This window comes from Carassius gibelio, chromosome A19 (assembly GCF_023724105.1).
Source record: "Carassius gibelio isolate Cgi1373 ecotype wild population from Czech Republic chromosome A19, carGib1.2-hapl.c, whole genome shotgun sequence".
Classification (NCBI taxonomy): domain Eukaryota; kingdom Metazoa; phylum Chordata; class Actinopteri; order Cypriniformes; family Cyprinidae; genus Carassius; species Carassius gibelio.
In genome coordinates, this window is record NC_068389.1 from 21,851,347 (window position 1) to 21,870,681 (window position 19,335).

The 19,335-nt window shown below is 35.0% G+C and overlaps 1 protein-coding gene across 1 annotated transcript; it reads left to right on the forward strand.

Annotated features, from left to right (window-relative positions):
- On the forward strand, nt 1-19,174 carry LOC127935872 (solute carrier family 2, facilitated glucose transporter member 3-like). The gene is made up of 11 exons (XM_052534075.1): nt 1-156; nt 2,455-2,584; nt 10,845-10,943; nt 11,572-11,732; nt 13,647-13,887; nt 14,206-14,368; nt 15,292-15,479; nt 15,787-15,891; nt 15,986-16,084; nt 16,204-16,407; nt 17,074-19,174. The coding sequence occupies exons 2-11, from the start codon at nt 2,570-2,572 to the stop codon at nt 17,422-17,424; spliced, it is 1,626 nt and encodes a 541-aa protein (XP_052390035.1). The 5' UTR covers nt 1-156; nt 2,455-2,569; the 3' UTR covers nt 17,425-19,174.
- Nucleotides 19,175-19,335: the final 161 nt, after the last annotated feature.

Below are 19,335 nucleotides of genomic sequence, written 5' to 3' on the forward strand. Positions count from 1 at the left end.
CTGTGTCTGGATCAAACCTGAGTTGACAGAGAACAATTATACGGTTATGCCGAGCGTTGTGCAACAGCTGATCCTGATCTAAACTGGGGAGTCCTGACATTTCATCCTAACCAACAGATTGTCCTACCAGGCCTTACTCATTAATGTAAGGAACAGGTAGGTGTAGGCGTTAATAAAGCATCATCTGATGGATAGCATTTTTTGTTGTCGCATACTGTTTCAATGGGAGATAGCAAGAAAAATCTGGGTAGGGTAGCACAACTCAAAATTTACTCTGCAACTCTGAGTTTCTTAATCTTGCTTCGTGCTACAGGCCACTGAACACAAAACCATATACTGAAGTTTGTTTGTGTTTTTTAAAATCATATGCCTATTATGTTTATAAATGAAAATGTATTTCACAAATGTAAGAAATTTGGTATGATATTTAATTTGATAAGATGTTTTTGTCCCCGTATATATTTATTGAATGGAAATAAAAATAAAAAATAAAGTGTTAACTTAATAGCAATGAACTTAATGGACAGGAGAAGAAACACAATAAAGCCCCCAATAGTATACATTAAAGCAAGCATCACATATATTATGAAGGTAGATTTTAATCAGTAATTTGAACTAGGACAGCTAGTTCTCATGTTTACATTTTCTGCTTCTGCTAGTTACATTTTTAACATTAAATACAAATAGCCTACAACAAACACAAGGAACCATATCCTGACAAAAAGTGACAACTAGCAGAAATATAGCTTTTTAAGTCAACAGCAGCATGTGGATTTAGATCTATTAAAAAAAAACATATTTTTACAGAGCACAAAAATGCAATGTATATAATGATGCAACCCTGTAATTCTATAAAATCACCTGGAGAAGTCTTGTGACTCCTCATGCAGGAGAATTGGGTTGTTATACTGCAGAATTTGATACTGCCATGACTCAGGTGCCTCTTTGAGACCAGAATAAACGCAAGTGGGATGTGCCTACTGCGTTTTTCAACGGTATTCGTAGATAAACAAACAAAAAAAAACATATATATTATAAATACTAATAGTATTTTTATTACTACTTTTTATAACTCTACAAATTTCAGGAAATAAAAGCCCCGTGGCTGCATCCTTTGGAGTTCGTGGTACCCGGTGCTGCATCTATTTGGTAGCACCCATCAGCTGATGCTTTATCAAGGTCACTCGCGCAGAGCATCATGGGCGGTGTTATCGGATGCGCATTGCGCATGGTCCCACCCCAAACAACATCCTAACCTATACCTCGCCGAATAAAGTATTTCAGCATCACGAGGCGCTATGACAACAGCCCTCAGAAGGCGTGATGTGAAATACTAGTCGTGGATAAACAAAGGGGCGTGGTGAGGTTTTACGTGCGTGATTGGCGGTATTCCGTCAAAGGGGAACGTGCGGTTGGTCGTGTCTTTGCGGCGTGTGACGAATGAAAAGAATCCATAACCGACAGAGCGAATATCTCTATACTCAGTGCCAGTGGGTCAACGGGATACGTGCACAAGCTAACGGATGCTCAAGACGCACAAAAGGTAATTGCAGCCTCAACAAATTATTTAAACTGTCATATATTTAAATAGTGATAGATTTACCAAAATAGCCGGATGCAGATAACTGTAGTAGCCACATCCTTTATTGTTTAGTGTAACTTACATCAATTTAACTGCGTCAAGTATGAAAGAGTGATGAAAACTATGGGGAACTTTACAATTGTAACGCTACATACCTCGGTGTGATCTATTTTGTTGGTTATGTGACCTTATATTATTGATTTGGCGCTTAAAACTACGAAAATATTTATTTTTACAGGTGTATAATATGGTCAAAAATAGGTCTCAGGTGAAAAACTATGCTACCAAATCCACTTGTCAAAAAAGTGCAGTCAGTAATGTGCAGAAACACCTGTTGTACGACAGTGTATGTTATAGTTCATGTATTTATTTAAGAGTTGTCTTCATTGTTATTTTGGCGTTGTGTTTTGTTGTTGTTTTGGTTTTGTTATTTTTGCACGGTGGAAGGAAGGTTCTGGGTGGGGGTGGGAGCATTACAAATTCGGGGGTATGGTCAAAATTGTTTTTACATGCAAGTACGTATTTGTACATAATTCCTTCCAAAACGGTTTCCAAAAATTATTTTTTACCATAAAAGTTTACAAGTTCGCCTGAAGATGTAACTATGGCAGCAGTGACGTTACTCGGTCTTTTATATTCATTTCAGGATGAAGCATATTGGCGAACCAAAAATACTAACGTTACTGTATTTTATATTACTTAAATTATACATTTTAAAATCGTATAGGCTTATACGTCGCTTAATATGTCACTTGTGGTTTGCTTAACTTGTATAAGCGTTGAAGGATGTTCCGCGAGATGATATGAATCAGATTATTTAGAAAAATAAAAATAAATTGTTACTAATTTACAAATGTTTTACAATCTTGCAGTTTTAAAAGGCAAAACAGTCACGAATAGGAACGCATCGCGGGCATAAGAAGATTGTGTACCCAGTATCACCTTCACTCGGAATCCATCAGTCTTGGACGTTTCCACTCTGGCACGATGGAGGGGGAGAAGGTTAGTGCTTTTAACCTGTTGTCCTCAATCAGTAGAGGGGTCATTATACGAAAACGTGCCATTTTGTGTCCCTCAGGAAAAAAAAGCTCTGTAAATCTTAATAAAACATAAAAGAAATAGAATATTTTATATTTTAGTTTCCATAATGTCTCATAATATAAGAATAAATTATTTTCTGTTTCTTTGGTTTTTAAAGGATTTTAATCACATTTTTGTACAAAGCATCTTGAAGAAATGTTGAAAATGGCCTGTCCCTCAGTAAGATTTTTCTACTTCTACTTGCTATCGAGGCCAAAAAAGTCAAACTATCATAAAAAAACATATACTTGTATAAAGCCTTAAGTGTCAGTTCATTAGTCATAAATGGATTTTATTCTTAACGTGTCAAATAAAATAAAAAAACATACAATTTAGTCGGGTCCCTAGGTTCTCGTCAACCCTGTTACTTTTTATAAAAACACCTCTTTAAAGATAATGGACTGTTCCAAAAGTTGCATCAGTTCCAGGAAGTGACATTATCTGACTTTCATGAAGTTGATGGTAGAAGACAAGTAAGTGTTCTCTTCTTTTTAATGAATTTTCTTTGAGGTTATGTAATGTCTGAAAGACAGGGACACGCTCATTGTGTCAGCCCTGTTACCAGAAAAGCATATGTTAAAAAGTTTTTTGTACATATTTAAAAATTTACATATATGATAATATTTAAGCCTCTCATTAAGGCACGTAATGTAGTGTCATTACCTATACCTCATGGCTAGTAATGGCCGGCAATAACCTTTTTCGTCAACCCTGTTACCGTCAACCCTGTAACCATTCCAGGGTAAGAGGGTTGACCCAAGTACGCTTTTGTGTATCTTACCCATGTTGTATACACAAGAAGGGTTAAATCAAGGGCAACTGGACTAGGTACGTCCATATTTGAAGCTATTGCCTCTCATCCAAGGGGTTTCTTCATTTCTAAATGACTGATGGGGAGTGCCAGGCATTTAACCTCTGTGGGGTTGTCACCCCTGAGCCAACCCTTCTTGGATAACTATGACCTGGATGACTGAGAATTTTAACAGACATACTTTTCTTACAAATAGTATACATAATATACATGTTTTTTACAGTTTTTATCCCTAAAAATCATGTTTTTTTATTTATTCTACTGATAGATAGGCTAAAATATGTTGAGGTTACTGATCTATACTGATACACACAAGTGCATTGGGTTTTATAAATGTGCTTTATAAATCAAAAGTCATTATTTTTTTTATTATGAGAAGTCAATAAATTAACAAGCTTTTCAGTTTGCATTTGGGATACTCTCCATACATGCACTCCATCCAAATAGTTTGAAAAAGTTTTCTTGTCAAAAAATAAATCAAGCTTGTGTGACTTGTATGATTATTTGATGGCATGTGAACTACTTACATTTACAGTATGCTACACAATCATAAATAATCAGGGCTGGGGTGTAACGAAATACATGTAACAGCGTTACGTATGTAAAATACAAAATATGAGTAACTGTATTTCGTTAAAATTACATTTTAAATAATGGGTAATCAGATTACAGTAACATCTGAAAACTATTTTAGATTACCAGTGATTACTTTTATTTTGATGTAATTTATTAATTTAATATTTAAGTTTGGGGATTTCAAACAATACCGCGACTGATTTTTTCCCGTTACAAGCACATAACGACACAAACATTCTCCTAGAAATCACACTATGCATTCAGTCAACAGATCCACACGAAGCATGCATAAAATAAAGGTTTATGAAGTCAAACAATAGCTTTATGTGGTTTACAGATGAACTTCTTTATTCATTCGAAATGTTCAGTATCATCTTTGGCTCGGTAATGCAAGTTCACGATCCAATTCGTGAACAGATGATTCTTATTCGTGAATCTTTTAAAATAATAATTTCCTTTATTTATTTATTTAATGAAACCAGTGTGGAAACCAATGCTTCACTAACGGGATAGATCTGGGTCAGGGTATATTCTGGCAAACCGTTTACCAATCAAGTTTCTCAATTGGCAAAGCAAACTGTGGTACACGCCACTACCAACACAGAATGGGTAAATCTGTGTTTTCTCAGCACAATATCATAGAAAGTATGAGGTTTGAGAAGTAGAAGGCGGGGCAACAGTTAAAACATTTTAAAGTTAAAGTTCATGCAAACAGATAAGTTTCGGTTTTTCATCATTTTTATGCTAAAATATCTCAATAGAGCCGTCTACATAATATGCTGATTAGTCATGTTGAATTAAAGGTTTATGAATGTCCAATTAAGACTCCATTACAACCATAATTGTAACTCAAACAAGCAGTATAATCAATACGGTAGCTGTTGTCAACCCTGTAACTGATGTGTCAACCCTGTTACTTGTATAATATTCTAATATAACTTAAAAAATTTAAATAAAAATGTAATCAATTAATTGTAAATGTTTAGTAAGAGAGGCTAATAATCCACTCAAAACTGAATTGAGGTGTTTAATTTTTGTTTCCATACATTTTTCTTAAAACAGAAGATGCTGGGAGAGTGTAATTTGGAAATGAACGTATTCATCCCCTTATAAAAATAAAACTTTCAATATTCTCAATTCACAAACACTCTTAATGTAACAAGGGGGAGTATATCTTCCACAGTATATCAGATTTGTTCTATACATGTATTGAAAACCTTTTCAAAAAGTAATTAATATGTTGGTAACAGGGTTGACCAAAAACACACATTTAAATTAGTTAAATGAAAAAAATGAAAAAAATAAGATAGCCTGAGATGGCACGGCACATTTTCCTGAGAGGTAAGGATCTACTTAATCCAAAAAGGGGCTTAAAGATTTTCAAAACAGAAATTTGAAAATCAAACATTAAAAGTGGGAAATGGCACGTTTTCGTATAATGACCCAGAGGCTGTTAATGTGCTATAGTTTAATTATCTGTTCCCACAAGACTCGACGTGTATTTGAATTTGGCAGTTATGCATTTTAATTACGTAAAAGGGTTTACATATACTGTAAGTTTATATGTTGCATCTAGGAATCATGACTGTAATGTAGACCTAAATGCCTTGCGTGACTTTAACCATTTTATCTATGCAAATCATTCATATGTACATACAGTCTTTGATTCAACACTGAATGTATGTCAGAAGTCAATCAATATGATCCTTCAGCAGTGTCATGCATAATCCCAGTGTGTTTGCTGTAATATCATTGAAAGGAATGTCAATGCAGCTTTGTAAGTCTTTGGTTCTTTTAATTGTGATAGTTTTGCTAACATTTAACAAAAATCCACCAATTATCAAGAACATAGAATATTGTGACATGCCAATCAGCTAATCAGCTCAAAATGCCTACAAAGGTTTCCTAAGCCTTCAAAATGATCTCTCAGAGGCTACACGATCATGGGGAAGACTGCTGATCTTACAGTTGTCCAGAATACAATCATTGACACCCTTCACAAGGAGGGTAAACCACAAACACTCATTGCCAACGAAGATGGATATTCACAGAGTGCTGTATCCAAGCATGTTAACAGAAAGTTGAGTGTAAGGAAAAAGTGTGGAAGAAAAAGATGCACAACCAACCTAGAGAACTGCAGCCTTATGAGGATTGTCAAGCAAAATCGATTGAAGAATTTGAGTGAACTTCACAAGGAATGGACTGAGGCTGGGGTCAAGGCATACAGATGTGTCAAGGAATTTGCTGAACCACAGACAATAGCCGCATTTCCACTGTCGGGCCAGTGCGAGCCAGGGCTTAAAGCGGGCCGGACGGGGCTCATAGCCCCGGGCCAGTAGCACCGAGGCCAGAATAGAGCAGGGTTTCCACAGTGGAGCTTGAAGCACCGCTGCACGTCACTAAAACACGCCCTTTACATGCCTCTCAGAACAACGTCATGCAACCTCAAAATTTCACCATCAAAGAGAAGTTATCAGAAAACTAATAAGTCACTGGAACATGCGCGATCACAAAACAAACATGATAAAAGCGGCCGTTTGTTTGTATGCTTTGTTATATATTCAAATTCAAAAGCATCGATGTTTTAACTATAGAATACATGATACATTGATCATATTGATTTAATTTATCAGGACTCAAAATTAATCACACATAAATACACTTATTTCTATTTTATTTATTTATTTTTAACGCTCATGAAAATAGCCTGCTTATTCAGTTTAGTCTGTTTCTGTTCATTTGAAGCCACAGTAGCCGTCATATTTATAATGAATGATAATATCTCTATTTTTATAAAAGCTCCCAAACAAAAAAACATTATTAGGCTATATTCTTTTATGATAGGCAACGTGAGAAAAACTCTCTAGACGAGGCTTGTGACAGATAATATAAGTTACTTAATAAATACACGATTGTGATAGAGAATAAGGAGCTGACGTCTGATTTGTCCAAGCGGTCATATTTTACCATGTTTACTATAATGTTTAGCATGCATATCTTTTTCATCGCTTATAAATATTTCAGCCTTGTTTAGTGATTATAATCCACATTGGATCAAGTTATTTCAAACACTCGCTGCTGACTGAAAGTGAGTTTTGAGCTCGACTTATTTAAAAAAGTGTTTAATGCTGGTGTTAAAGCTGTTATCTTTCTGAAATGATCCTCAGCGCAGACTCTCTATTTTTATAAAAGCTCCCAAACAAAAATCATTATTATATTTTGATGATAGCTATGCAACGTGCTAAACTCTTGAAACGAGATGACAGATAAAATGTTACTCAATAAATACACAATTGTGATAGAGAATAAGAAGCTGACGTCTGATTTATCCAAGCGGTCATATTTACCATATTTACTATAATGTTTAGCGTGCATAGTCTTTTACATCGCTTATAAATATTTCTGCCTTGTTTAGTGATTGTAATCCACATCGGATCACGTTTTTTCAAACACTTGCTGCTAACTAAGAGTGAGTTTTGAGCTCAACTTATTTTAAAACGTCTTTAATGCTGGTGTTAATGCTGTTATCTTACACTGAAATGATCCGCGCTGACGCTCTCCAGACGCTGAGAAACTTTGCCTTTGTTCGTAACCCCTCCTCTAGCCCCAGCTGGCCCGCTTTGGCCCAAGGTTTTTGTCGGGCCAAAAAACCCTGGCCGTTGGCCCCGAGGAAGCCCCGGCGAGGCACGATCAAGCCCCGGAAGTGACAGTGGAAATGCGATTGGCCCTGGCACGCACTAGCACGCCCGGTCCTAGCTCGATAGTGGAAACACAGCTAATGTCAGAGGTGTGTTACCTGGGCTAAGGAGAAGAAGAACTAGACTGTTGCCCAGTGGTCCACAGTCCTCTGTTCAAATGAGAGCAAGTTTTGTATTTCATTTGGAAACCAAGGTCCTAGAGTCTGGAGGAAGGGTGGAGAAGCTCATAGCCAATGTTAAGTTTCCACAGTCTGCAATGATTTGGGGCGCAATGTCATCTGCTGGTGTTGGTCCAATGTGATTTTTAAAACCAAAGTCACTGCACCCGTTTACCAAGAAATCTTGGAGCACTACATGCTTCCTTCTGCTGACCAGCTTTATGAAAGTGCTGATTTTTTTCAGCAGGATTTGGCACCTGCTCACACTGCCAAAAGTTGGTTAATTGACCATGGTGTTGGTGTGCTTGACTGGACAGCAAACTCACCAGACCTGAACCCCAGGGAGAATCTATGGGGTATTGTCAAGAGGAAAATGAGAAACAAGAGACTAAAAACTGCAGATGATCTGAAGGCCACTGTCAAAGAAACCTGGGTTTCCATACCACCTCAGCAGTGCCACAAACTGATCACCTCCATGCCACGCTGAATTGAGGCAGTAATTAAAGCAGAAGGAGCCCCAACCCAGTATTGAGTACATGTATAGTAAACGAATATACTTTCCAGAAGGCCAACAAATCACTAACAATATGAAGTATTCTAATTTGTTGAGATGAATTTGTGGGTTTTTGTTAAATGTGAGCCAAAATCATCACAATTAAAAGAACCAAAGACTTAAACTACTTCAGTCTGTGTGCATTGAATTTATTTAATACAAGATTTTCACAATTTGAGTTGAATTACTGAAATTTGACATTCTAATTTATTGAGATGCACCTGTAAATGTTTGGGAGAGATATGGAGGAAGAGGCAGCATGGGTGCTGAAGTTGTATGTATTGGACATTTATTTTTTATCCTCTTAACCCTCAGAACGTCAGCAGATTAATTCATTCTGGAATAAGATGTTGTGACTCTGAGCAGATTAGATGTTTTCATTCATACTGTAGTTGTATACAGAATGTGTGAACATTTCTGTCAAGGTTGTCTTTAATCCATTTCCAAATAGAGTGTTTGACTCGGAAATGTATTTGTCAAGAGGACGTTTGTTTCTAAACTTATTTCACTGAGTCATCATGACTTGAGTGTATTTGTATGTGTGCGGAATAGAGCGAGAGTAATAGGAATAATTGGATCAGATTAAAAGGAAATGATGCTATTGATCTACATTTTTTTCAGACAGTTAGATCCAGTTGGTTTTGAATAGATAAGGCAAAATGTTGCATATACTGCATCAGCCTACACCGATGCATCTGTGTCCTAGAACTACTGCTGTATTTATTCAGTTTATGGTAAACAGTATATACTCCTTTTGTTTTGATATAGTTCAATAATATCTTTAAGGTCACCCGTGTCGAATGTCTGACCATCTCAGCATCACACAGCCCTTCAGAATTCACAGTGTCAGCACTGCTGTGTCCTATTGCTCTAGAAACCTGGAATCTGTAGTCGCAGTGTTGTCTTACAGCTGAAGGCAGGGCCATTTTAGGACATGGCTGATTTGTGATGATTAAGATGAGCTCTTTAATGATATGCTTTTGGCTGTTGTCGTGTTTACATTCCATTATTTACTACATCAGTCAAAGTGGATTCAGTTCCCCTGTTTGTCCTTCGGCATGCATTTGTGAAATCCCAACATCATGATTTCAAAGCGGAAAATGTGTGCTTTATTATCTCAAGCATCAGTTTATGATGTTATTTCCTACTTTACATCAACACAAGGTATATTTCACGTTGTTTGTCAAACACATAAGTAGAATGTATTGTTTTTGGAGGTTTTATAGCTCAGTCCCATACACCGAAAGCACAGGGGGAACAGATTTTCCTAAAGACCTGAGAAATATGGTCCCCCCTCTCATATTCCCTTCTGAGGCTTCATTAAGAACTGCAGTGATGCTGGTGACCTGTTCCTCCTGTGTTTTCGGTTTATGGGACTGTTCTGTAGATAAAAGTTGTTACACATAATGATGACACTTAAATACATCACCAGCATAACTGCAGTGCTTTATAAATATAGCATATATATATATATATATATATATATATATATATATATATGTATGTATGTATGTATGTATGTATGTATGTTTGTTTGTATGTATGTATATATATGTGTGTGTGTGTGTGTGTGTGTGTGTGTGTGTGTGTGTGTGTGTGTGTATATATATATATATATATACATATATGTATGTGATTTAATTTTAATTAAAACTGGTTATAATTTATTATATATTAATTACATATAAATAAATTATATATCATTCTATGCGATGCATAGTATAATAATTATTACTGTATATTTTTTTATTTTGATATGTTATGTTCTTAAATAATATAATAAACATTAATATTTTGTTACAATTTGGTCCATTACAGTTTGAAAGTTTTTTATTCTGTCAACTAAAAGTGTTTGCCATTTTAGTCAGAACAAAAGTGAATAAAATGAATGAATATGACATGATGAATATTAAAGGACATTTTCACCTAAACAAGCACATGTCACAAGTCTTAACACTGCTCTTCTCTTTCTTGCTGTCATCTTTCTCGATTAGTCTGTTTGCCGCTGAATTAGTGTTTCTAATTCAGTTGAACTTCCTCCCAGGCTGTCTATACATTTTCATTCTGCAGACATAAATCTATAAATCTTGTGAATGGCTTGACCTTTTTTCATTCTTTTCTTTAGAGAAATCAGTCAAGCAAACGTTAACAAAAGAATATATGGGAGTAGCCAGTAAACTTTGAGTTTAAAGAAACACACCTGGTCTTAATGCCGTTTAAATATTTTTTAAATATTGAAAATGTTTAATATATAAATGTTATGTTTTTAGAAATTTTATGATAAAAATTTACAAAGATGTAAATAATAATAAATAAAATAAAATAATAATAAAACACTAAAATGATGAATGAATAACCAACCTTGAACCTTTTGTCTCTCTCACAGAAGCAGGTGACATGCTACCTCATGTTTTCTTTATTAACGGCTGTAATTGGCTCTCTACAATTTGGCTACAACACAGGAGTCATAAATGCCCCCGAACAGGTGAGTAAGTGTGTGTGTCTAGTACAAATCAAAAGTTCTAACAAACATATACTTCACAATCAAACTATTGGGGTCAGTATGATTTATTTTAAGGGTTTGATGCAAGAATGCGTTAAATTGACCAAAAGTCATGGTAAAGACATTAATAATGTAATACAAACATATTTCTATTTCAAATTAATGCTGTTCTTTTGAACTGTCTATTTATCAAAGATTACAGTTTTAATTTTTTTACAGTTTTCACTAAGATATTAAGCTGTTTTTAACATTAATAATAATAAATGTTTATTGAACACCAAATAAGCATATCAGAATGATTTCTAAAGGATCAAGAGCTGCTGAAAATTCATAGGAATATTTATAAAAATAAATAACATTTTAAAGTATAGTAACAGCAGTATAGTATAGTATTATAACATAGTTATATAATAGTAGTAATAGTAGTATAACAGTATAGTATTACAGCACCATTGGAGAGCATAAGATACTTCTTTTAAAAACATTACAAATCTTACTGACCCCAAACTTTTCAACAGTCAAACTTAAAAACACACACACACACACACACAAATGGGAGTATGTGAATTATGCAGTGACCATCTTAAATGAAAACCTTTTATCCTCTTAGCAACTGCGGGCATTTTTTAATGCCACATGGATGGAGCGTTATGGGGAGCCCATCAAGCCGGGTGTGTGCACCATTGTGTGGAGTCTTGCTGTGGCCATCTTTAGTGTGGGTGGAATGATGGGATCATTCAGTGTCGGTGTCATAGCCAACAAATTTGGAAGGTGAGTGAAAATGAATCTGTCATGTGTAATAACATGTATATGGGGCGGCAGTTGCTCAGTGGTTCATGTAGGTTGTCTACAAACCGGAAGGTTGGTGGTTCGATCCCCGGCTCCACCTGACCAAGTGTCGAGGTGTCCTTGAGCAAGACACCTAACCCCAGCTGCTCCCGACGAGCTGGATGGCGCCTTGTATGGCATACACCGCCGTCGGTGTGTGAATGAGTGAGTGGATGGGTGAATGTGAGGCAAATTGTAAAGCGCTTTGGATGGCCATGTGGTCTGTTGAAAGCGCTATATAAATGCAGTCCATTTACCATTACCATGGAGCTAATGATCACATTGTGTATCAGTAACGTAGAAAAAATATTAGGAAGATGAGAGGTTTAGTGTAGTCATTTTTCACTTTTGTTGCTGTGTTGAGAAACCAGAGCTATATAATTCATCAGCCTATGTCAGAATCAGTAAATGCTTTCTTAATAATAAAAGCATTTTACTGTAATGGCACTCAGAGATGAAGAGTTGACCTCTCTGTCTTCCTGTCTGCTTGAACACTGTGTCCACACTGTCAGAACAGACACATACAAAGCAAGCATTCATGTGTGCTCAGTGGCCATTGTTCTTTTTCTGTGGCCTTCTCTGCCTTTCTCCCTGGTTTTGGCCGTTTTTTTTTTTTCCTCAGCAATAACCAATAAGAAAAATCATCAATTCTAAAATTCACAACATTACATTTTGATTGTGTTGATAAATCCTTTATCATTTTAAATTATTAAATGATTATTAAATTATTTTATTTGTGTGTGTGTGTGTGTGTGTGTGTGTGTGTGTGTGTGTGTGTGTGTGTGTGTGTGTGTTTAAATATTTGAGAAGAGTTTGGTATAGGGCGCCGTTTGTAAAGTGGCTCATGCTGAAAATAACAGCAACACTTTGTCACATTTAGCTTCAAACAATGTTAAAAAAATTAAAAAAACGGTATGAATTTTTGATGGTCACTTTTTAACACATTTACAACGATATTTGTCAACTTAGAAATATTTAATAGTTAAATATAAATATTAAATGTTAAACCTAAATGTTAAATGTTACATCTAAGTTCTAAATCTGAATGTTACATCTAAATCTAAGTCTAAATGTTAAATCTAAATGTCAATGTAAATGTAAATCTAAATCTAAATGTTAAATCTAAATGTAAATGTAAATGTAAATGTAAATGTAAATGTCAAATGTAAATGTAAATGTTAAATCTAAATGTTAAATCTAAATGTAAATGTTAAATCTAAATCTAAATGTAAATGTTAAATGTAAATGTTAAATCTAAATTAAATTTAGATTTTAGATTTAGATTTAAATTTAGATTTAGATTTAACATTTAGATTAAAATTTAATTTTAACATTTAGATTTAAATTTAGATTTAACATATAGATTTAACATTTAGATTTAACATTTAGGTGTAACATGTAATATTTATATTTAACTATTTAAAATATCTGTAAGTTGACAGACATTGTTGTAAATTTGCTAAAAAGTGACCGTCAAAAATTCATAGTTTTCACAGTTTTTTAAACATTGTTTGAAGCTAAATGTGACAATGTTGCTGTTATTTTCAGCATGAGCCACTTTACCAACGGTGCCCCATAGTTTGGTCTATTACAGTTTGACACGTTTTATTCTATAATTTTGCATGTTATTGCCAACGGAAAGTAGTATACAGTAGATCATTTTAGTCAAAATACAATAAAATGAACATGATGAGTATTTACTAAAAGTTTTATAGACATTCTCATCCAAAGATGGGTGTAAGTCTTAACATTTGTGTTCTCATCTTTCTTGCATTAATTCTTCTAATTTCCTCTAGTGCTGAATTAGTTTTCCTAATTCAGTTGAACTCCGCCCATGTCTGTTTTTCCTTTCTGCAGACGTAAATCGATGTTTCTTGTGAATATCTTGGCTCTGATTGGTGGGGGTCTCATGGGACTGTGCACTCTCTGCTACTCTTATGAGATGATCATTGCCGGTCGACTAATTATTGGGTTGTTCTGTGGACTCTTCACTGGTCTCACTCCAATGTATATTGGGGAAGTGTCGCCAACTCCCCTCCGCGGGGCCTTTGGGACCCTGCACCAGCTTGGTGTCGTGATTGGCATCTTAATCGCACAGGTAAAGCATTCTATGTCAAAGCAATGTAATTTTGCTGCCCTTACTGTAGTTTTTGATTTTGGACATGACCAGATGGTTTATAAAAATTTGTGTAAAGAGCCTTGTGGCCTTATTATATGTTTGTGCCACAACAAAGCATTGGGGAAATATCCCCTATAATTAGTTTTGATGCACTTCAGTTACATGAAGCTTCTAATTGAATCTGCCGATCCATTTTTAAGTCTGCTAGTCTAATTTGTCCCATTATAACCTAATCCGTTTTGATTTGATATTTGTAAATGTTAAAGTTTCTTATATGTCATGTCCTTTTCCATCTAGATTTTTGGTTTGGAGTATCTACTGGGTTCATATAAGCTCTGGCCTGTACTTCTTTCTCTAACCGTGCTACCTGCCATCCTGCAATGTATACTGCTTCCGTTCTGTCCCGAGAGCCCTCGATACCTGCTCATTAACCTCAATGAGGAAGAACAGGCCCGCAAAGGTAAGAGAGAGATCACAAATGAGCTTTATCTCCAGTGAACTGCAGCCATACTTCACTGAACAGCTTAGGCTGATGAAAGCAAACAACAGCAAATGCATTTTTTGCATTGCTTTTTGTTTCAATAGAAAATGAAAAAATCCATGATGGGTTTACAAAAAAGGAAGAAAATTACATTGGTCGGAAAAGAGAAAAAATTCAAATTTGCTGCCACTCCTAAACATTTTTTTATTTTGTGAATAAGGTTCTTCTGAGTGCCAATGAAATTGTGCCAAATGCACTTTACCTTATGTTTCCCCTTAACACTAATTATGTAATTATGTGTGCTGATGACAAAATGAGCTAAAACATCTGTTTGAACAGGAGCCCTTTATTAAATAACATATACCGCTTTTCATTTACTGGAGCTTGATAAATAATTTTACACAAGATTATTACACACATAAATGTGTAATAGATGCCAGTTAGCTGTAAAATGCTTTTTTAAAACTCCACTTTCAAAATGTTGTTCTGTTTGAGCATCTTGACCACCCAACACAGCAAAACTGGCTTTGAGTGAGACTATCAGTTGCAAACCTGTTTCCTGAACAAACAGATTTTGCAATTCTGTTTAGTCATGCTAGGCATTGGAGAAATTGTACACTTTCACTTTAAGCCAGATAAAGATGTGATATCATTTTAAACTACATGCATAATATTGTTTATATAAAAAGACATTTTTGCAAATGTTACAGAATGTGTTTATTTAGTGTAAACATTATTATCTCATTCCATTTTCTGAGACATTCATCCTCAAAAGTAATGATTTTACTAAATAACTCCTAAGAAGCAGATTATTAGAGAATAACTCATTCAATATATATATATATTGCTGTATTGTGTTTTTGGTCTACTGCAAGTCACCAAACCTTAATTATGTCCCTCAGCGCTGGTGCGTCTCCGTGGTTATGAGGATGTGGGGAAGGACATGCAGGAGATGAAAGAGGAGAGCGCAAAAATGGCCATGGAGAAGAAGGTGACCATCCCAGAGCTCTTCCGCATCGCTGCTTACCGCCAGCCTCTGCTCATCGCTGTCATGCTGCACCTGTCCCAGCAGCTCTCTGGCATCAACGCTGTGAGTGACATACATTACCCATCATGCACTATGCTTGTCATTTTAAATGTAAAACAGTATATGTATTGTTTATAATATGCATACTTTATGGATGCTGTAAAAATTTGAATGTATTACTGCACTGACTGTGTGACCAAAGCACATTGCATTGTCTTAAATTGTAATGTGCTGAACATCTCATTTCTTACTCATTGTTTTTTTGGACTGTCAAATGTATAATATACAATAGTGTTCCTGTTTTACATTCATATTGCATTCTTTAGTTAACCATTTTGACTTTCCTTTGTGTAACTTTCTTTTTTCAAAGGTTTTTTATTACTCAACTGGTATTTTTAAGTCAGCTGGAGTGACTCAGCCCATTTATGCCACCATTGGAGCCGGAATAGTCAACACTGTCTTTACTGTAGTATCTGTAAGTATTTAACCATTGAACTATGTGAGAAAAAGTGTTGATGAGTGATGTGATGAGTTTGACACAATAATTCCATTTTATCCTTTTCTATAAGCTCTTTTTGGTGGAGAGGGCGGGAAGAAGAACTTTGCACCTTATTGGTTTGGGTGGAATGGCCATCAGTGCATTGGTCATGACCATTGCTCTCTTATTGGTGGGTCCTGCTGTCTGTTTTCATTTTACTGAAGATTTAAAATAATCACTGTAAATATCCGACCATCATGGGGAATGTTAGTCTAATAACTGTATTTTCTTACCGTTGTCCCTGAGCAGAAGGAAATCGAGGCTATTCGCTACCTTAGCATTGCTGCAATTTTTGCCTTTGTGGCCATGTTTGAGATGGGCCCTGGACCCATTCCCTGGTTCATAGTGGCTGAACTGTTCTCTCAGGGGCCACGTCCTGCCGCCATGGCTGTTGCAGGATGCTCCAACTGGACAGCCAACTTTCTTGTGGGAATCAGTTTCCCTAAACTGGAGGTATGAGCTTCATTTAGATTAACTTTTTAATCCAATTGCAACTACTGTATTTCCTTTTAAAGTAAAATGATTAATATTTTATATGGAGAGCCACCTTTTCAATTATATATATATATATATATATATATATATATATATATATATATATATATATATATATATATATATATATATCAACTTTAAACTTGAATTTCTAATAATTTTTATCTAACCCATTAAAATATATTTTTTATTATAGTATTTTTATCATTATTTTTATTTTATTATAATTATATTTTATCTCATGACTAACTGTTTATCGTGATCTTATTTTATTATACATTTTTGTATTCCTCTCCTTGTTGAAATCCATTTCCCTAAATTAAAGAATTGGAGGTAGGAATTTAATTTAGATTCATTTATTGAATCAGTTGCCATTACTTTAACCACTTAAAAATCAATATTGTTTTTAGAGTAAATCTGTCACTATTCTGTACGGAGCACCAGCTTTTCAATTAAACATTTATAAATGTTTTTTAAATCACTGACCTATGAACTTGAATTTGAACTTTAAATTATTTTTTTCAAATAATTTTCCTAATATAATACATTTTTATCTCATATTTTGTGATCAAATGTGTGCCCAATGTCAAAATGAACTTTTTTTTTCTCATTTGTGAATTCTAGGAGCTGTGCGGGCCTTATGTCTTCATTATATTCACGATCCTCCTCATCTTCTTCTTCATCTTTACATACTTCAAAGTTCCGGAGACCAAAGGGCGAACTTTTGATGACATCGCCCGTGGTTTTGGTGGGGCTCCGCCTCCGACTGCCACCTCCTTGGAGGAGCCCGGCAGGGTCACACTTTCACTCTCTCCGGTCAAAGAAAAGATCCCATTGGTGGAAGCTCCCAAATCTTCCTCGGGACAGGGAGCAAGCTCATCTGAGCAAACTGTGGCAGATGCTAAAAAGCCTAGCTCAGTTACCCAGCCACTGATGGATTCTGGTAAAGAGGAGAAATCTAAATCCACCATCTAAGAAATGGTGTAACTATATAGCTTAATATGATTAGAGCCATGACGTACTACTGAAGATAGAAATATAATACTATTTATTTACTGAAAAATATTCTTTAGAGAAAACAGATTAAGAAGGGAACCGCAGGGGAAAGTCTCAGATCACCTAGTTATATTTTGAAAGTATACGAGAGCTCATAGTCCATGAGCTTTATTTTGGTTCGGGGCAATATTCATTCATGTTCTAGAGATGTTTATCTATTTATTGCTCATTTACTCCTGTTTGTGCATTTTAGTGCAGTTTTAATGTGATTTATCAAACATTATGTCATTAATTCCTATGTCAGATCAAACAGAAAAAGGGAATTTTTACATTTGGCCTTCCTATTTCTCGCCTTTTTCAATTGTCAAATCTTTTAGAAAACAAATAAAAACCAAAGTGTTTTCCCCTTGAATGATAGTTGGCGATCATCATAATCAAGGTTTTGGCACTGATGTTCATTTTGTATAAAAAGTAGTGTATATTGAGATGTATACGTTTTTTTAGTACTTGAGATCACTACTACCATTTATCAAAAATAGTTGAAACATATTTAATTAGAAGATTCATTGAAAAATATTTAGATTTACTGAAAGTGCTTAGCTAGTAAAGCTTATGCCAAGAATAAAATCGCTAGTTTACTGCAAAAAAATAATACATCTAAAGAAAAAATAACCGACCAGTGTTCAATGAATTGTACTCAACAACTGTAATTGTAACTATAGTTAAATAATTGTGTTTCAATAACTAGACAAGTTCACATTTCAAATAACGATTTTTAGCAAATGACGTGATAAAAATTGTAACTATAAATCCTGCTACTGAATTACCTGTGCTTGGTGATTTAGTATTCCAGGATCACATGTGTGCTGCACTGACTCACTTTTGAGGTTTGACAAGTGAGAGATGTCTCGTTTGATTTGAGTAAATGTGTTTATAATACATAAATAAGACTCTTAGTTTTGAATCCCTTGCATAGAGAACACATATAGTATTTATTTGTTTATTCATGTATTTTTTACTTCTATTAGAGAATCTTTACCAATAATTCCTATCATGTAAGTCAACTTGACGCTTTATGCTGCTATTGCTTAGATGTTTCTATTTTTGACTATATATTGGATGGGAAATGTATTTATTAATAAGCACATTTGTAAGCCAGGGATAATATATAGAACTGCTTTTTCCCCATTCTGATGTCTTGTGATCATGTATATGTTGCACGGAGAGCAACTCCAAAAAAGACCAAGAAAGACAACATTCCTCTTGCAGTAGTGCACTTTGGTTTGTATTCGAGTGGTCAAGAGCAGCACCACGATGAGCCAGCCCTCTTCTAACACTAGCAAACACAAACATCTTATTAACTGTTCAATCCTTTCACATAATGTACCTTTACTGTGCATAATGTACAACTCATAGTTACTTGCTTCCTGTACAGTTAGAAGAGCATCACCCTGTAAATAACTAAGTTCATGTGTCTGTGTTGAATGGTGTAATTGATTTCATTGCAGTTTAAAAGGAGAGTGACTGCTAAAGAGAAGTGTTGATGTTTGGACATTTGTATATTTTATTGTGGCTTTTCCTGGATGTGTATCAAAATCATGAGTGGCACTGTGTAAAGTTGTATTATTTTTAGAATAAATAATAATAAGTCTTATTTGAATTAGATGAGTACCAATGAACATAATTGTATGATATGTTCCAACGTAAATAAATCTAATTATAAATTAAATCGCACTACCTGTACGATTGCTAGACACGGTCTGTTCGTGTGTGTTTTATACGTTTACATTGCTTTGCTCTTACATTTTTCTGCATATGTATAACATAATCTTCAACTGTTGCATATTTTACATAACATCCCCTCTTTCTCATTTGTGTTACAATTGAGCT

Excerpts from the sequence above, each read along its gene's own strand:
- LOC127935872 (XM_052534075.1), top strand. Across the intron at positions 10,944-11,571 it reads TCATAAATGCCCCCGAACAG|CAACTGCGGGCATTTTTTAA; the intron begins GTGAGTAAGTGT and ends TTATCCTCTTAG. Across the intron at positions 15,892-15,985 it reads CTGTCTTTACTGTAGTATCT|CTCTTTTTGGTGGAGAGGGC; the intron begins GTAAGTATTTAA and ends CTTTTCTATAAG.